Source organism: Aphidius gifuensis, linkage group LG2 (assembly GCF_014905175.1).
Source record: "Aphidius gifuensis isolate YNYX2018 linkage group LG2, ASM1490517v1, whole genome shotgun sequence".
NCBI classification, from domain to species: Eukaryota; Metazoa; Arthropoda; class Insecta; order Hymenoptera; family Braconidae; genus Aphidius; species Aphidius gifuensis.
Window position 1 is genome coordinate 26,913,258 of NC_057789.1, and position 16,404 is coordinate 26,929,661.

Consider the following 16,404-nt stretch of genomic DNA (forward strand, 5'->3'; position numbering starts at 1 on the left):
CACAAGGCAACTTGTTATCTTGTTAATTCATAAAAAATATATACAATATTGTTATTAAAAAACACAATATCAAAAAAAAAAAAAAAAACCATTAAACGAATTAAATGCTGCAGGGCAGAAAGGCAAATACCATGACGATCAATAAATTCATTCTCACTATATCCTGTAAAATCCTTGTTTAAAAAAAAACATATATAAATACGTTATATCTTTCTGTGATTGGCTTTTTTTTTTTTTTATATAAATTTATCCAGTGAGTCTTTACTTTCATCATGAATTATTTACCGATCGCACTGTCACGATATGCATTATACAAAATGGCAAGCAATAAAGTCATAAAATCATTCCTCAAAAAAATAATCATAAAATTACAAATCAAAATTATAAAAAAAAAAAAAACATAGCTAAGTCCTCTCACTGCAAAAGTGTATACTCTCTTTTCCTCGTGACAATATATATTAAAATAAAAATTGAGTAACATCCACACATCGAGAAAATTCGAATTTTATTAAGAAAAATATTCAAATAATAAAATGAGATAAAGTGTCGATAAAATATTAAATAAAAAGAAACAGAGTGAGATCACCAAACTCGAAAATATTCGGGTCAAATGGATTTGGGTTTCCTTTCTATGTCCCTCGTATAATTCCCCCTTCACTTGACCATACAGTTTTATATTTTTTTTTTCATATAAAAACATAATTTTTTTTCCTTTCTTTAAGCTCGAGTACTTTAGAAGGGAGAGACGATACATATCACCAAAAAAATGAAATGATTTTATTAAAAAAAAAAATATATATAACATGATAAATTTGAATATAATCATCATTAATACATATTTATTAAAATTAATTTTGTATTATTATTCTAGAATTATAGTCTTTCATAATTATTTAAAAACAAAAAATATATATAATGGAGGTCATTATTAATTATAATAATTATAAAATTTTATTTTTCAATTTACTTTGTATATTTAAAAAATTTAATTTTTATTTCTCTTAATTGCGGTTGACTAATTACCAAATGTGTGTAGAAATAAATTACTTATGTAGCATGTGTTGAATAGTAATTTTTGCTAACAGTTAATATGATTATTAAGCAATGAGAAAATTAAAAAAAAAAATCAATTAATAAAATAATGACATTGTTATTTTAGTTAATCAGAAAAATGAGGAACTATTTAAATTATATAATTATAATTTTTGTATTATGTAAATACAAAAAAAAAAAGGTGATAATGATGATGAGATTTGTTGGTTGAATGATTGATCTGTATGAGAGAAAATGAATGTATATAATTTAAATTCATTGATGGTGTTGAATCATGTAATTTTCTTTAATTTAATTTTGATAAATTTTGTTATTGATGATTCTATTTTGAGTGTAACATCTTGATCATGATCGATAAATTAGTTCAAAGGTTTAAACACTTGTATATGACTTTATTTTATTGACGTAATAAGAGCACTTGATCTTGGCTTTTTCACTTGATTCAATACTTCACTTTCATCATTCAAATAAATTATTTATTTTTTTTTTTTATATGTTATTTCGCTTTGCCCTCGATTGTAAATATTAATAAATTAATTAATTAGAAAACTAGAACTTTATTTGAAAATTTAAAACAAATCATTATGAAATGTTTGATCTATGTATTTTTTTTTTTCTTTTTTTATAAATTTAATGTCAATATTAAGTATTATATAAAAAATATAATTATTTTGCTTGTGATTTAGTTAACTAGATGATGTATTTGTTGGTTGACCTAATGAACATAATAAACTATTTTTTTTTTTCAATTTAGTCATGGGACCTAAACAAATATATACTCAAAAAATTAGGTAGCTAAATCAAATATTTGTTGAATCAATAAATATATAAATAAATAAGTAAAAAAAAAAGAAGAATTTTATCTTATAATATTGCAAAATAAATAATTAAATGAATTAATTTAAATATGTTTTTTATTTTAAATATTTAAAACGTCAATTTGTTGTAGAATTAATCTTCATTTTGCTAAAAGATTTTTAAGTGAAATGTTTTTTTTTTGCATGAATAAAATATGTCACATTTCATTTGTAATTTTATTATTTATAAAAAATAATTTTATACAGCCAAGTAATAATCTGTTTACTTGTGTTTTTTAATTTTTCAAAAAGTACATGTATTTTTCTAAATAATAATAGATTGGATAAATAATAATAGATGGTTCCAGTCAGTGGATAATATTCACCATCTCTCCATCTTTTGGTACCCTTTTTTTTTTTTACTTTTTTAAATTTTTATTTAAAATCTTGTGGAGGGGAATTTTATCCAGAGACAAGTCTCTCATGCTTGTTGGTTTTTGTATAAAAGCCGCTCACCCAACAACCAACAAGCATCAGTTCTCAAAATCAAGAAGCAACAGCAGCCCATCTCTTGACAATATACAAGAGACAAAATAAAGGAAATATTACAAGTGGCTTTTTCTGTTATTAATACATAATCAACCATGAGAGTATTCATGGTGAGTTTAATAAAATACAGTGCAATTTTATTTTTCATCTCTTCCGCATTAACTAATTATTCTTTCTATTTATTTATTTATTTATTTATTTATGTTTTTTAATAACATGTAAAATCATTAATAATATATTATTATTTTTTTTTTTATTTTTTTTGTATTTTCTCTTTCTTTTGAATATCATCATCTTGATCATCCTCCTCACTTTCACCGTCTGGCACATTGGAATTTAATTATTTATTTTTTTATTGAACTTGTTTTTTAATATTTATTTTCAAGCATGTATATAATAATAAAAACTTCCTTGAACTTTAAAAAAAAAATTATATATTTCTTCATAAATTAAATTTAAAAAATAAATTTTATTAATTTGTGTTAATTTGTTTTTTTTATGAAAAAAAATAGATTGTGGCACTCGCCACTGTGGCGATGGCAAGACCAGAAGCTGGTTACTCTTATCAACAACCAGGTGGTGGTAATTCAGGTGGATTTGGTGGTGTATCATTTGGACAAGGTGGACAAAGTGGATCAGGAGGATTTGGAGGATTTGGAGGTGGACATGGTGGTGGTTCATCATTTGTTGGAAGCAGTGGTGGTTCATCATTTGCTGGTAGCAGTGGTTCATCATCATTTGGTAGTGGATTAAGTGGAGGTGGATCATCTGGTGGTTTTGGAGGACAATCCTTCGGTGGTAGCAGCAGTGGACAATCATTCAGTGGACAATCATTCGGTGGTAATGCTGGTGGTCTTATTCAAAAACATATTTATGTACATGTACCACCACCAGAACCAGTTGAAGAACGTCCAGCAAGACAACAACAACAATTAGCTGCACCACAAAAACATTATAAAATTATTTTCATTAAAGCACCAACTCCACCAACTCCAACAGCACCAGCAATTCCACAATTACCAGCTGGTGATTCTGAAAAAACTCTTATTTATGTTTTGGTTAAAAAACCAGAAGAAGCACCTGAATTTACAATTCCAACTGCTGCACCAACACAACCATCAAAACCAGAAGTTTACTTTATCAAATACAAGACACAAGTAAGCCTTAATTATTTTATATTTAATTAAATTATCAATATTTTACATGATAAACATAACTAAATATTTGTTTTATTATTTAAAAAAAAAAAACAGAAAGAACAAGGTGGTTCAATTGGCTCAATTGGTGGTGGATCAATTGGTGGTGGCTCAATTGGTGGTGGTTCATCAAGTTCATCAAGTTCATCAAGTGGTTCATCTCTCAGTAGTTCAATTGGTTCAATTGGATCAATTGGTGGTGGTAGTGATGTTGGATCAAGTGGACCATCTGGACCAAGTTCAAACTACGGACCACCAGGTGCATCTGGTCCATACTAGTCAATTAATATATCAACATTATGACAACCTTCCAAAAAGATGACAAAACAAATAACAAAAAAAAACGAAAGAAAAAAAAACAGAAAATCAAGAAAAAAATTAATAATATTAATAATCAACCGAAGTAAGCAAGCAATGATTAACAATAATCAGGATTATTATTGTTAAATCATCATCATCATCATCATCTCTACAACTCCTCCATAATTCTCGTAATTAAACAAATTAATTTGTTTAATTATTAACGCCATTGATGATATTTTGACACTTGTTGTCATAATGTCTTTGAAAGATTATTGAGAATTTATATAATACTTGATTGATCATACGAGTGCCCGCTTAAACAACGATCAACCTTGTGTTACCTCTCTTTTTCTCTCTCAAATTGTCTTTCTCTAATTTTAACTTCTTTCAATCTCAATTGACCAATGAAAGAAAAGAAAAAAAAAAGAACACCAAAAATCTTCCTTAAGAATGATTTTACCTCCTCATTTAATTGTTTCTTTTTTTTTTTTTTTTAAATATATATATAATTGTTAATACACACATACGACTGTAATATACTTCACAGATGATATTTTTTTATATTTTTATACCGACAAAATTGAAGTATAATAAACACGACTATGATGCGATAAAAAAAAACTAAAAAAAAAAAATGTAAAATTAACAAAAAACCAACAAAAAAAAAAAAACAATTTTTTTATACATATTTTTGCAAGAAAAAAAAAACGGTGGCGAAATAAATGTGTTTTTTTTTTTTTTTTTTTCATGTAACATTGTTACATAAATAAAATAAAAAACAAATTAGTTTTGAATAATTTGTATTTAATAGTTTCATTTATTAAACAAATCCCACTTTGATAATCCTCTAGTATTTTAAAATATATTGATGCTTTATTTCAAGGATCAATTTAATATATAAATTATCAAATAAAAATAAAATACCTTTGTGAATACCAACATCTTGGATTTCAAGTTCCGGATGGTTGAGCATATCTCACAATCATTAATCTCACAAATCCAACCGATAAAATATAAAAAAAAAAAAAAATAGAAGGATAAAGAGAAAGATTAAAAAGTAAATTGAATATAAAAAAAAAAAATTATTAATAAATATAATAAAAAAAGAAAAAAAAAAAACACATCTTCAGAGCAACACACAACTTTCTCCAAAGTTTCGATTTTTTATTTTTTTTCTTAAAAGCTAAAGACAGTATACGAAGACGAGGCAGGTGTCGTGACCTGCTGATCCATGAATTTCTTGACTTTCACCCGCACAAGCTTCAGCATTTACAATCACTATTAATGAAAAAATAAAAATATAAATCTAGATAATAACGTGTCAAAATAAACCTCAATAAAAAGTCAATATGTTATTTATTTTTTTTAACATTGAAAAAAATTGTTATTCTAATCATGAATTTATTTTATTTCATGAAAAAAAAATAAAATAAAAAATGACATTAACAAATAAGTAAAACAATCTATCCAAAATGATGCTTCAACTAGTTTTCCTTGTTGGTATAGATATTGCATCAACATGATGATTACTAAATCCGATTAAATTCCTGACTTGACTGTCAATGAAACACTCAAGTTTTTCTCACAAAATTCCTTTTATATTTTTAATTTTTTATTTACTTGTTTTGTTGTTGTTGTTGTTGTTTTTTGCTGTTTATTTTTTCTACTTTTCTTTATTACGCACGGTTTTTTTCTTCTATTTGATGTACATGTACATTGCACGTATACAATTACTCATTCTTTATAGCAACATGTGTATTTCTCTTCTTTTTTTTTTTTTATTTAAAACTTGTCATCTGCTTTCGAATTTAAGTTGCAATGATGTTTTTTTAGATACTTTCTTTACGTTATTTCCTGCTTGTCAGATTTACTGATTCGAAAATAAAATTTTTTGAATAATTTATAATATAATTCCCGAATAAAATGGCGCTGAAATTTGCGTCTAAGCTAGTGACTCGAATCTCCTGATCCAGGGATGATTCGGGTTCCAAGGTCTCAACATGAATAAATAATTAAAAATGATATGAAATTTAATAAAATTTATTAGAAATTATTAATTAAGTATTAATATACCCCAAAGAAGTCACAAATATGAAAAAACAACCCTCTGGAAGTTACATCGTATTTAAAGAGAACAAATTCAAGGCTTGTTGGCGAAATAATTTTTTTGCCTATGATGGAGTTGAGCCATCCTCGTAATTTTTTTTTTGTTAAATTGTTTAGGGTGCAAGCTAATTAAGAAAAAAAAATGGGAATTTTTGAAATGGTCAAAGGGGGGTAGGGGGTGGATTTAAACTATTTTTATTTTTTTTTACTATGATGGGCTTGAGCCATCCTCGTAATTTTTTTTTTATTAAATTTTCTAGGATCATAGCTAGTTTAGGAAAAAAAATGGGAATTTTTGAAATGGTCAAAAAGGGGTAGGGGGTGGATTTTAATTGTTTTTATTTTGTTTTTGATAAAAATTGCTAAAATTTTTCTTTAAAAATATCAGGCTAATGTTATCAATAAATTTATTTGATTTTTTTTTTTTCAAATAATCTTCAAGAGACCTCTGTTGGAAAAGACAATCAGTGATCGATACAATATGATGAATATAATCCAGCAAGTGGTAAGCTAAACATAAATCTGTTTTATTTTAATCATCTCTCATAAAACTTTCACTCAAAAAAACCACAAAGTCCTTCACATTTTCTACATAAAAAATAAAAATAATAAATAAATAAAATTCCATTGAATTTTACTGTCAGTTTAATATTGATTGATTGATATTTAAGTGATTTAGATTATCAAAAAAAAAAATATAATATCAAACGATGACTTTTTATTTTCTTTGTAGAATTTTTTCAACACGTTATTTTATTTATCTCAGCACAATCATTAACATAATCATAGTGATAGTTATTTTATCAAAGTCTTATCAATTCTATTGTTCGATGATTTTTAAATTGTAATAAAATATCGATCATCAAAAATAATACAGCCACGTTGATATAATGATATATATTCGGTTCAAGATTTTGACCTTGTTTTGTAAATTCTCATTGATCTTGTCTTGGCATCAACTTTATTTTTATTATTTTTTTAATTCATGATGATGCTAGGGATAACAGGATTATCCTGATTGGTTTTGATATTTTTTTTTTTTTTTTAATACATGCTTGTTCCAACTTTGATAACGCTGATTTCTAATTACAACAGTGGATTACAATGTTTACGTTTGGCTTCGATAAAATCACGATGAAAATTGACTTGGCAATGGATTTATTTTTAAAATGAAATTTTTATAATGATGATAATCGTAAGAAATAATATTTATAAATTTTTTATTTTCTTTTATTTTTGTTATTGAATTATTATTTATTTTTAGCTAGGTATTGTCAATTTTTTATTTTTATTTATAGAAATTTATTATTTAAATAAACTGACATTTTACATGACCCAATGCAGAAAAAAAAAATCAAACAAATTTATTTGTTAAACAAAGAAATGTATTTTTAATTTTTTGATGTTTCTTTATGCCTTGAAAAAAATTTAAATTAAAAATTCAATTCTACATTTAAAAATAGACTTTTTCGGTTTATTTTTTTTTTTATTTATTCACATGATAAATTTTAATTAATATCTAACTTTTTTTCTATACAAAATTTATTAAATTAAAATAATTCTTATAAATTTTTTCAGATAAAATAAAACTATATTTCCATGAGCAATTTGTATAACGAAAACAAATCGTTTTTAATGATTTAAAATTTTTTCAAAGTTATTTCATTGAACTGCTTGATTATTTTGATGACACTGCGTAATTAAAAAACCATACAAGGATTTAAATAATTAAAAATGATGATCGTAATAGTTTTTTTTTAAAAAATGTTGAAAATACGTGGAATGTACATTCCATAATTGGAGTTTGAAACTCGACAACAAATTATACTAAAAAGTGCGTGAAATTTCTTCCGCATTAAAGCTAATAAAAAAAGACGATACTATCACTAAATCATCATCATCATCATCATCTCTATCCTCTCTACATACTTTTTATTTACTTTTCATCTTCCAGTTGTTTTTTTTTTTTTTTTTTTTTTTCTTGTGCAAAATGAACTTTTTATGATCGACTTTCACTTGATGTTGCGAATTCATGTGATCGAATTTAAGTGGTTGATGATGATAATGATGATGATGGGGATGATGATGATGGTGATGGTGATGGTGATAATGGTAACGATGATGCCATTGAAATTATTAAAACTCAATTATTTTTTTTTATTCATATAAATTATTTGTTACGTTTTCTTTGAAATTTCGATCGAATTTATATTCCATCATTGTTGGATATAAATTAATTGAGAGAAAGCCTCATGTTTAAACTCAAAAGTAAAAAAAAAAAAAAACCTAAAGATGATATATATATAAAAATATAAAATTGCTTCTCAATAATCACGATATTTTTTTAATCGAAATTGGTGAAAATAATTTGCTTTTTTTAAACTCGTTTTTTCTTTGTTACTTTTATAAAAGTATATATATATAAAAACAATGATTTGTTTTCACCTTGATGGGATGCGATCACTACAAGATGTGATGAATTGTATTCACGTGTGTCCCGGAAGTTGTGGTATATATATCTGCAAGTGAAAGTAACAAAAGTCGATTTGCCAACAAACGCGCGCGGAAGACTCCTTCAAGAATACCAATTAGTAAAACCGTAGCAATTTTATTTTCTTTGACTTTTTTATTTTATTGTTTATTTATCATTATTATTAACATATTAATTTTTTATTTAATTTATTGTCAAAGAATATTATCAAAGAAAATAAAAATTTTTCTAGCAAAAAAATCGAAATATAATTTTTCTAATTGATCTAATTAATTAAATAATAATTTTAAAAATCAATTCACGTATTTATCAAATATTTTACATAATTTTCAATTTCATTTATTAAAACAATAACAATTGAAATTAATTTATATATTAAAATAAAACAAGCATTGAATATAAATTATTTTTTATTTATTGCGTTATAATAATATTAACACACTTTTTTTATAACTGACTTAATAACTGCAATATTATTTAATAGACTAAAATTAAATATGCAAATATAAAAAATAATTCTATTTTTATAATCAGCATATATTACAAAATTTTATTATTATTTTAATTATCAATTTATGATGTGAAAAAAATTGTCTTATTTAAATATCATTATTTATTTTTTTAAATATATAATTATACAAATGACAATGGTGAAAATGACAAAAGAAGCTAATTAATTTATTAAACGTTTATATCAATGACTGAAAATCTCTATTTTTCATATATATATAAATCTCTATTTTATCAAATTTTTCGTTGAGCTGTTGTCCATGAAGCCTTGGTAATAAATATCCACATGTCCAAGATATTTTCTGTCAGTCAAATGTCTTTTTTAAAAATTGAATTATTGAATCCTGTGTTTTGATAATAGAAAAAATATAAATAGATAAAGATTGAGATAAAAAAAAAATAGCTAAACTTCCATACAACTTCCAGGAAATTGCTAATATATTTTTGAATGAAATAAAAATAAAACCATGGTAATCATCTCTTCAAGTATATCAAGATATACATTACAGATCCAGGTGACACGCCTCACTATCAATTTACATGTCTTTTTTAATCACGTTTTATATTCAACTTCCCTTTTCTCATTCAAATAAATTCTTCAAGATAAAAACAACACAGTTGTTCGTTATCAAAGTCAATGATTTATCGCTCATTTCACTTGAAAAATATTTTATTTTATTAATAATTATTAAATAACAATTAATCCTCAATAATATTAACACAATTTTTTTTTTAATAAATGTGTTTTTAATGTTATTTATTTATATTGTTTTTTTTTTTTTTTTTATATTTTATTATTTTTTTTTTTTAGAAATTAGCCAACTCGGAAGCTTATGTATATTCTCAACATTCACTTTGGTTTTGATGCAAGTTTATATAGACATGGTTTACAACATTACTATATGATATATATATTCTTAACTTTTTCTAGATGATGGTAATTATGATGATGATTCAACCTGGACCAAAAAAAAAAAATAAATAACAATAATCAAAAAAAAATTATTAAATTATTCATTTTTTTTTTATTTTTTTTTTCAGTTTTATGTAATAACATACCTTCACATATGTGAACCACATTAATTAAAATTTGTGAGCAAATAATATATTCACATGTAAATACATATACATGCGATTTAAATTTTAATATATTTCCTTCTTTACATCAATGGTCTTATAAACACTAGTAATAAATGTGCCTTCCTTTCGAAATTATGCGGTCAAGTTACATTAATTGCCAAAAGATTTCACTTGGCAATTTTAAAATATAAAAAAATATACTCTTTTTACCTTCATATGTCTTTGAGCAATTCTTTTTTTATTAATTAGTTTTTTTTTTAACGCAGAAGAAGCCTTTTTTTCATTTTTTTTTAACTAGATTTATGTATTTTTTTTTTTTTTTTTCTTAGCAGGTATCTTCCGACAGCCTTGCAATTTTTTTTTTTATTTTTTATAGATCAATCTTGTATTTAAAAAAAAAAAAAATTGGGGACATTCTCTTTCACATTCAGATGTATTAATTTTGCAATAATTGCAATGAGTTTGATCCAAAAAAAGATTATTTGTTGGCTCTTGATGATTTTCCAAAAATGGTGAGGAAAAATCTCAAGTGACTAATGAATTAAACATTTTTTTTCGCCTAATTAAATGATAATTTGTTTAAATAATATTTATAAATAAATTTAGTTCATTGTAATTATAAATAGTACAAGTAAATTTATCAATTAAAAATTTATTTTCAAAAAATGTTAAATATATTTCTTTAAATTTTAAAAATACTTTGAGATTTTATTTTCTAGGTGAACTATTATATTATTATATTGCACCAATCGTATATAACGCACAAGTAAATAGTTTATTTATTTTTTAATTTATATGTGTAAGTATTTAAAAAAAATCACGTATAAAAGTTAAGTTGATTACGAGTTCATATACGTGAGTACACGTGATTTTATTTTTCATATACGTGATGTTGTGTATTACAGGAGGCAAAGAGTCTCCTCTCCAGGGGAAAATGGTTTTTCGAAAATAAAAATATATATAAAAAATTGAAGGAAAGGTGCTCTGAACTCTATATACATTCTCAGACACATACATATAAATTGATTGGGGCCTTCCTCGGACCCTGGTGGTATAAAAGTGACGGAGCAAATACAATCGGAACACACAAGCCTCGTGATCCTCTGACAATGAAAATATATACCAAGTGAAAAAGTTGCAAATTTAATTTTTTTTTTTTTTAAATCGTGTTTTTAAGTTTACATCAAATTTTTCATTTATTAATTTTTTATTTGAGCTTTAATTAATCATAACTTAGTGACTATTTTTTAATTGATTTTTAAATTTAATTTTTATATATTTTATCAATCAACATGCAAGGTCTTGTTGTAAGTGACAAAAAATTAATTTGTGATATTTTTAATATTATAAATAAATGTCTTTGTTAAATTTAATTTAATTTTTAATAATTATCTGTGAAAAATTGCATTGTTTCATTGAAGATTTAATAATTTTTTTTTTTTTTAGAAAAATATCTAATTGTTTGTTAGATTAAATTGAAATTGAAATTTTTTTAAATGTTATTTTTTATTTATTTTTTTGCATTATAGAAATATAATAAATAAATAAATAAAATTGTGATACAAGAGTGTTTCGCGATATGCTTTCTAACGGAAGTAATTAGTGCATTGAGACTATAGAATATATTTAATTATAATGTTAGTTGAGAAAAGTGAGACCAAGTCTAGATAAACAAAGGATAATTTAAAATAAAAAAAAAATATATTTCAATTTCATTGTTTAACTTTTCATCATAATAAACTAAAATTACAATTTCTTGGAAAAAAAATATATTCATTAATAAAATAAATAATATTATATAAAATTATTATTTCTCTGTAGAAATAATTATTTATTAACGAAAAAAAAAAAAAAAAACCTTTTTTTATTTTTTACAGTTGACATTAGTGGTAACAGCAGCATGCAGTGCATGGGCTGCACCAGCACCAGAAGCACCACTTGATTCATATTATCCACCATCATCTGGACCAATTGGTGGTCAAGGTGGTGGTTATCCAAGTGGTCCATCAGATACATATGGACCACCACAAAGACAATCAGTTATTCATAAACATGTTTATGTACATGTACCACCACCAGAAGCACCAGAATATAAACCACCAAAATATCTTCCACCACCAGCAGCACCACAAAAACATTATAAAATTGTATTTATAAAAGCACCAACACCACCAACACCAACAGCACCTGTATTACCACCATTACCACCACAAGATGAAGAAAAAACTCTTATTTATGTTTTGGTTAAAAAACCAGAAGAAGCACCTGAAATTTCAATTCCAACTGTTGCACCAACACAACCATCAAAACCAGAAGTTTACTTTATCAAATACAAGACACAAGTATGTCTATAAAATTATTTATTATTATTTAATTTTATTATTTTTATATTAATTGTTTTTTTTTTTTTTTTTTAGAAGGAACAAGGTGGAAGCCAATATGGACCACCATCACCACCACAAGATAATTATGGACCTCCACAAAATGGCAATTCTGGTGGACCTTACTAAATAAAGAAAAAAAAAAAATTACTTTTTTTTTTAATTAATAAAATTGAAGACAAAATCGAAGCCTATCACGGTAAAGTGTGTGCCAACAGCCAAAAAATATAATTTCGAAACAAGAGTAAATAAAATTATAAAATAATTTTTAAAAAATAGTACACATTACAAATGTATGAAATAATGATAAAATAAATATTTTTTTATATAAAAAAAAAAAATGATTGAGTTTTTAAGTGTTAAATAATTTACATGAATTAATTAAAATACAATTTTATTATGCTATTTTGTGACAATATAATTTTCTTATTTGTATTTAATTTTAATTGTTAAAAAACAAATTTTATTTTTTTTACCGTGTGTCAATGTGCGTGCTTCGGAAGCCTTTTTCTCAATTAAATTATGTTCCATGATAAAAAAAAAATTCATTGTGTTTTTAAAAAATATTATTTCGATTTGAAATCAAATAGAAAAAATTTAGGAAATATTAATTCCCAGTGATGAGCTATTCAATTGATTTGAAAAAATAATTATTTGTCATTAAAAAAAAATTCATTTACGGTTGAAAAATAAAATACATAAATTGATTTATTCTGCATGTGATCTTGGGGTGCGATTTCCTTGTATCAACGGTTTGATGAATCTCAAAAGTATAATAGAACCCAAGAAAAATATGTAGCCATTGAAATAAACTGTTTTATAAATAGCTAAATATTTTTCATATGACAATACAGCCAGTGGAAGAAATGCAAATCCCATAAAAACAAATGTATAAATTTTTAATATACACCAAGTTGCTATTTTTCCAACTGGAGTGTTGATAAATTTTTGTAAATTTTCATTTTTCTTTAATGGCCCAGTAATCTAAAAAAAAAAACCATAATTATTATTTTTATTTAATTAATATATAGTTGATTAAATTACTTACATCTTTTTCAAAAAACATAATCATAAATTCATTGAAAAAACAAACATAGTAACCCGAATGAAAACCATGCCAAATTGCTAAAAATGCAAGTGTAAAAAATTGACTAGCAAAACGTGATCCTAAAAATTTTAATCTCTTGTAAATATATTCAGCACACCAATGATTTGTGTTCATATTAAATGACAATATATAATGATTAAATTGTGTTGCATTTTCAAATGTTAAAAGATCAACATTTTGACAACCATCCCATTTATCATTGCCATTATTGTCTTTGCCATTATAAGACAGTCCAAATGTCGTACAAACCTAAATGAAAGAAAAATTAAATTAATCAATAATATTGAATTTAAATTAAATTAATAAATTAATAATACTTACTCCTTCAGTGAATAACCAACAAGCAATATATTTGTACAATGTAACACGTGCCCAAAAACCAAGAAAGAATAGCTTTTTAATAAAATTACTATTTGCATAATTATCACTTAATAAATACTCAGTTGGTACCCAAGCTGAACCAAATTGAAATAGTCCAAGATATAAAAATCCTAATAGTGTACTTTTAACAGCAGTTTTAAGTGAATTTGGTAATTCAATTTGTTGTTTTTCATTCTGTAAATAAATAATTTTTAATTAATTAAAAATCAACAACAAATGCGGAAACATGAAAAAATTAAAACAATGATATTAATCTTTGATGAAATAATAATATTGCAATATTATTTATAATTATTGTTGCAATTATAAAACAACAATTGAACAAATTAAATAACATAATATTAATATTTATGTTTTTTTCCCAAGATTTAATGTTAAATTTATGCTGAGAAAGTTTATCTATTTTATTTTTATTACTAAATACTAAACTATTGTGTAAATGTAAAATTAATTAAAAAAATATTTATAAACTTACATTGTTAATTAATACACCATTTGTAAAATCAATATATCGTCTCATGCTAAATTGTGGACCAACAAGAAATGAGCCAGGAAAATAAACAAATGCAGCAATTTCTAATAATGATGGTAAATTATTTAATGATACTTTTTTTTGATAATCTGATAGCTTTGTTTGATTTTGTTTTCCATCATAATAATTCATTGATAGACCAATTAATCGTAGGACTAATACACACTGTGGCATTGTCCACATTATATCATAGGATTCAGTGCTGGTTGTCCAGTAGCCTGAAAATATTTATTAAATATTTAACAAATTATTTTACAAACACTACTTGATTATACATATTTTTTTTCTTATCTAATTGATAAGATGCTTGTTCGTGTTGTTATTACTCACCCCACAATAGATAGCTCATGTTGAATATCATTGTAACTATTATTGATAAACCAGTTGCTCCAAAAAATTTTAATACCATATATGTTAAACAAAGAGCAGTCAATGAATGTCCCATTGCCCATCCTAAAAAATAATCAAGTTTTATATTTTAAATTGTATAATTTAGTAAAGTGAGTAACTTTTTTTTTTTTGTCTTACCAAAATTCCAAAAACCCATGAGAAAACCACTGCATATAAAAAATACATGTTGTTGAGTTTGTGATTTTCCATAAAGCCAATTACGATGAATAAATGCAAGTGGAAAACCTAGATATTAAAATAACACAAATTAATTATTTTAAATAAATACATTATCAAGTCATTGTATGACTGATAATTATTATTGGGGACTTTGTATCACAATAACAAATAATTTGTATAAAATAGAATTTTAAATTATAAGCTAATTTTATTGTTTTTTATATTCTTTAAAAATATAATTAATTAGCTGAGTCATGAAACAATGACAAAACTTATTTATAAATTAAAAAAATATAAATTTTTCTTAAAAATAAAATAAAATTTATCAAAGCAAGGTTAACAAAAAAAAATAGGAAAAAATGGTTTTTAACATTTAGAATAAGTGCTTAATTAATTATATAATCAATTAACATTTTTTAATATAAATAAATATAAATTTTAATTGATGATAAACTTACCAATAAAAATTGATACTATAAGACGTAAACTAGCTTCATCAGCACCAACATAATTAGCAATTCCTTCAAGATAACTCGTTTGTGTTTCAATCATCATGGTTATGTTGTTATTGTCAATATGTATTTATATTTATTTATAAATTAATTTAGAAAATAAGTCAATGACACTGTTTTAATAACAAGTTAAAAAAATACGTATTCATTCAAGACATAAGGTCAATGAGTCACTGTTAATTTATATTTGTTTTTTGATATAAAATAAAACGACATTTGTAAGAATGACACTGGACTGCTTTGAAGAGACACAGTCATTATAAATATGGTATCATCACCTGATATCTTATGGATTGAACATTTGTCCAATCCCCACCATCAATTGCATGTCATTTGATACAACGTTGTTATTTTTTTTAATTTTTTTTTATTATTTATATTTAAAAATAAATTAAATGATCTATTTTATTTATTTTTTTCAACAGCACAAAAAGCAGAATGATTTTTTTGTTTTTCAAAATTAAATTTTGGTTAATAATGATAATAAATTTAATAATATAATTATTGGATTTGGAAATGTTTATAATTTAGCCATCATTTGGGTTATCATTTTTTGTTAATTAAATAATAATAAATTAAACAATGAAAAAAGTTGAACAATTGTCAACTTTGCAAAGCGACAAATTGATGATGTGGTTGTTAATGGTACTAATAGCTATTTATTTATAATAAATAAATATTTTTTTATTTTAAATTTAATTCATTTTATTTATTTATTATTATTTTGTTAATGAGAATAATTTATTTACATACTTATAATTACAAATTATTATATATTGATGTTAATTGTTTTCTTTTTTTTTTACATATATTTTTACTAAATTATTATTAAATT

The 16,404-nt window shown here is 23.8% G+C and overlaps 3 protein-coding genes across 3 annotated transcripts; 2 read left to right on the forward strand and 1 right to left on the reverse strand.

The window, feature by feature from the left end:
- The first annotated feature begins 2,357 nt into the window (after positions 1–2,357).
- LOC122849940 (keratin, type I cytoskeletal 10) lies at positions 2,358–4,480 on the forward strand. The gene is made up of 3 exons (XM_044148876.1): positions 2,358–2,509; positions 2,912–3,556; positions 3,653–4,480. The coding sequence occupies exons 1-3, from the start codon at positions 2,495–2,497 to the stop codon at positions 3,872–3,874; spliced, it is 882 nt and encodes a 293-aa protein (XP_044004811.1). The 5' UTR covers positions 2,358–2,494; the 3' UTR covers positions 3,875–4,480.
- A 6,648-nt stretch (positions 4,481–11,128) lies between these two features.
- LOC122849943 (proline-rich proteoglycan 2-like) lies at positions 11,129–12,639 on the forward strand. The gene is made up of 3 exons (XM_044148878.1): positions 11,129–11,392; positions 11,963–12,427; positions 12,503–12,639. The coding sequence occupies exons 1-3, from the start codon at positions 11,378–11,380 to the stop codon at positions 12,593–12,595; spliced, it is 573 nt and encodes a 190-aa protein (XP_044004813.1). The 5' UTR covers positions 11,129–11,377; the 3' UTR covers positions 12,596–12,639.
- LOC122849941 (lysophospholipid acyltransferase 5) lies at positions 12,517–16,115 on the reverse strand. Its single transcript, XM_044148877.1, has 7 exons — positions 15,516–16,115; positions 15,016–15,123; positions 14,818–14,940; positions 14,431–14,705; positions 13,896–14,129; positions 13,515–13,823; positions 12,517–13,450 (listed from the first exon to the last, which is right to left on the reverse strand). Exons 1-7 carry the CDS (start codon positions 15,610–15,612, stop codon positions 13,175–13,177), a joined length of 1,422 nt encoding a protein of 473 aa, XP_044004812.1. The 5' UTR covers positions 15,613–16,115; the 3' UTR covers positions 12,517–13,174.
- Between the last annotated feature and the right edge of the window lie 289 nt (positions 16,116–16,404).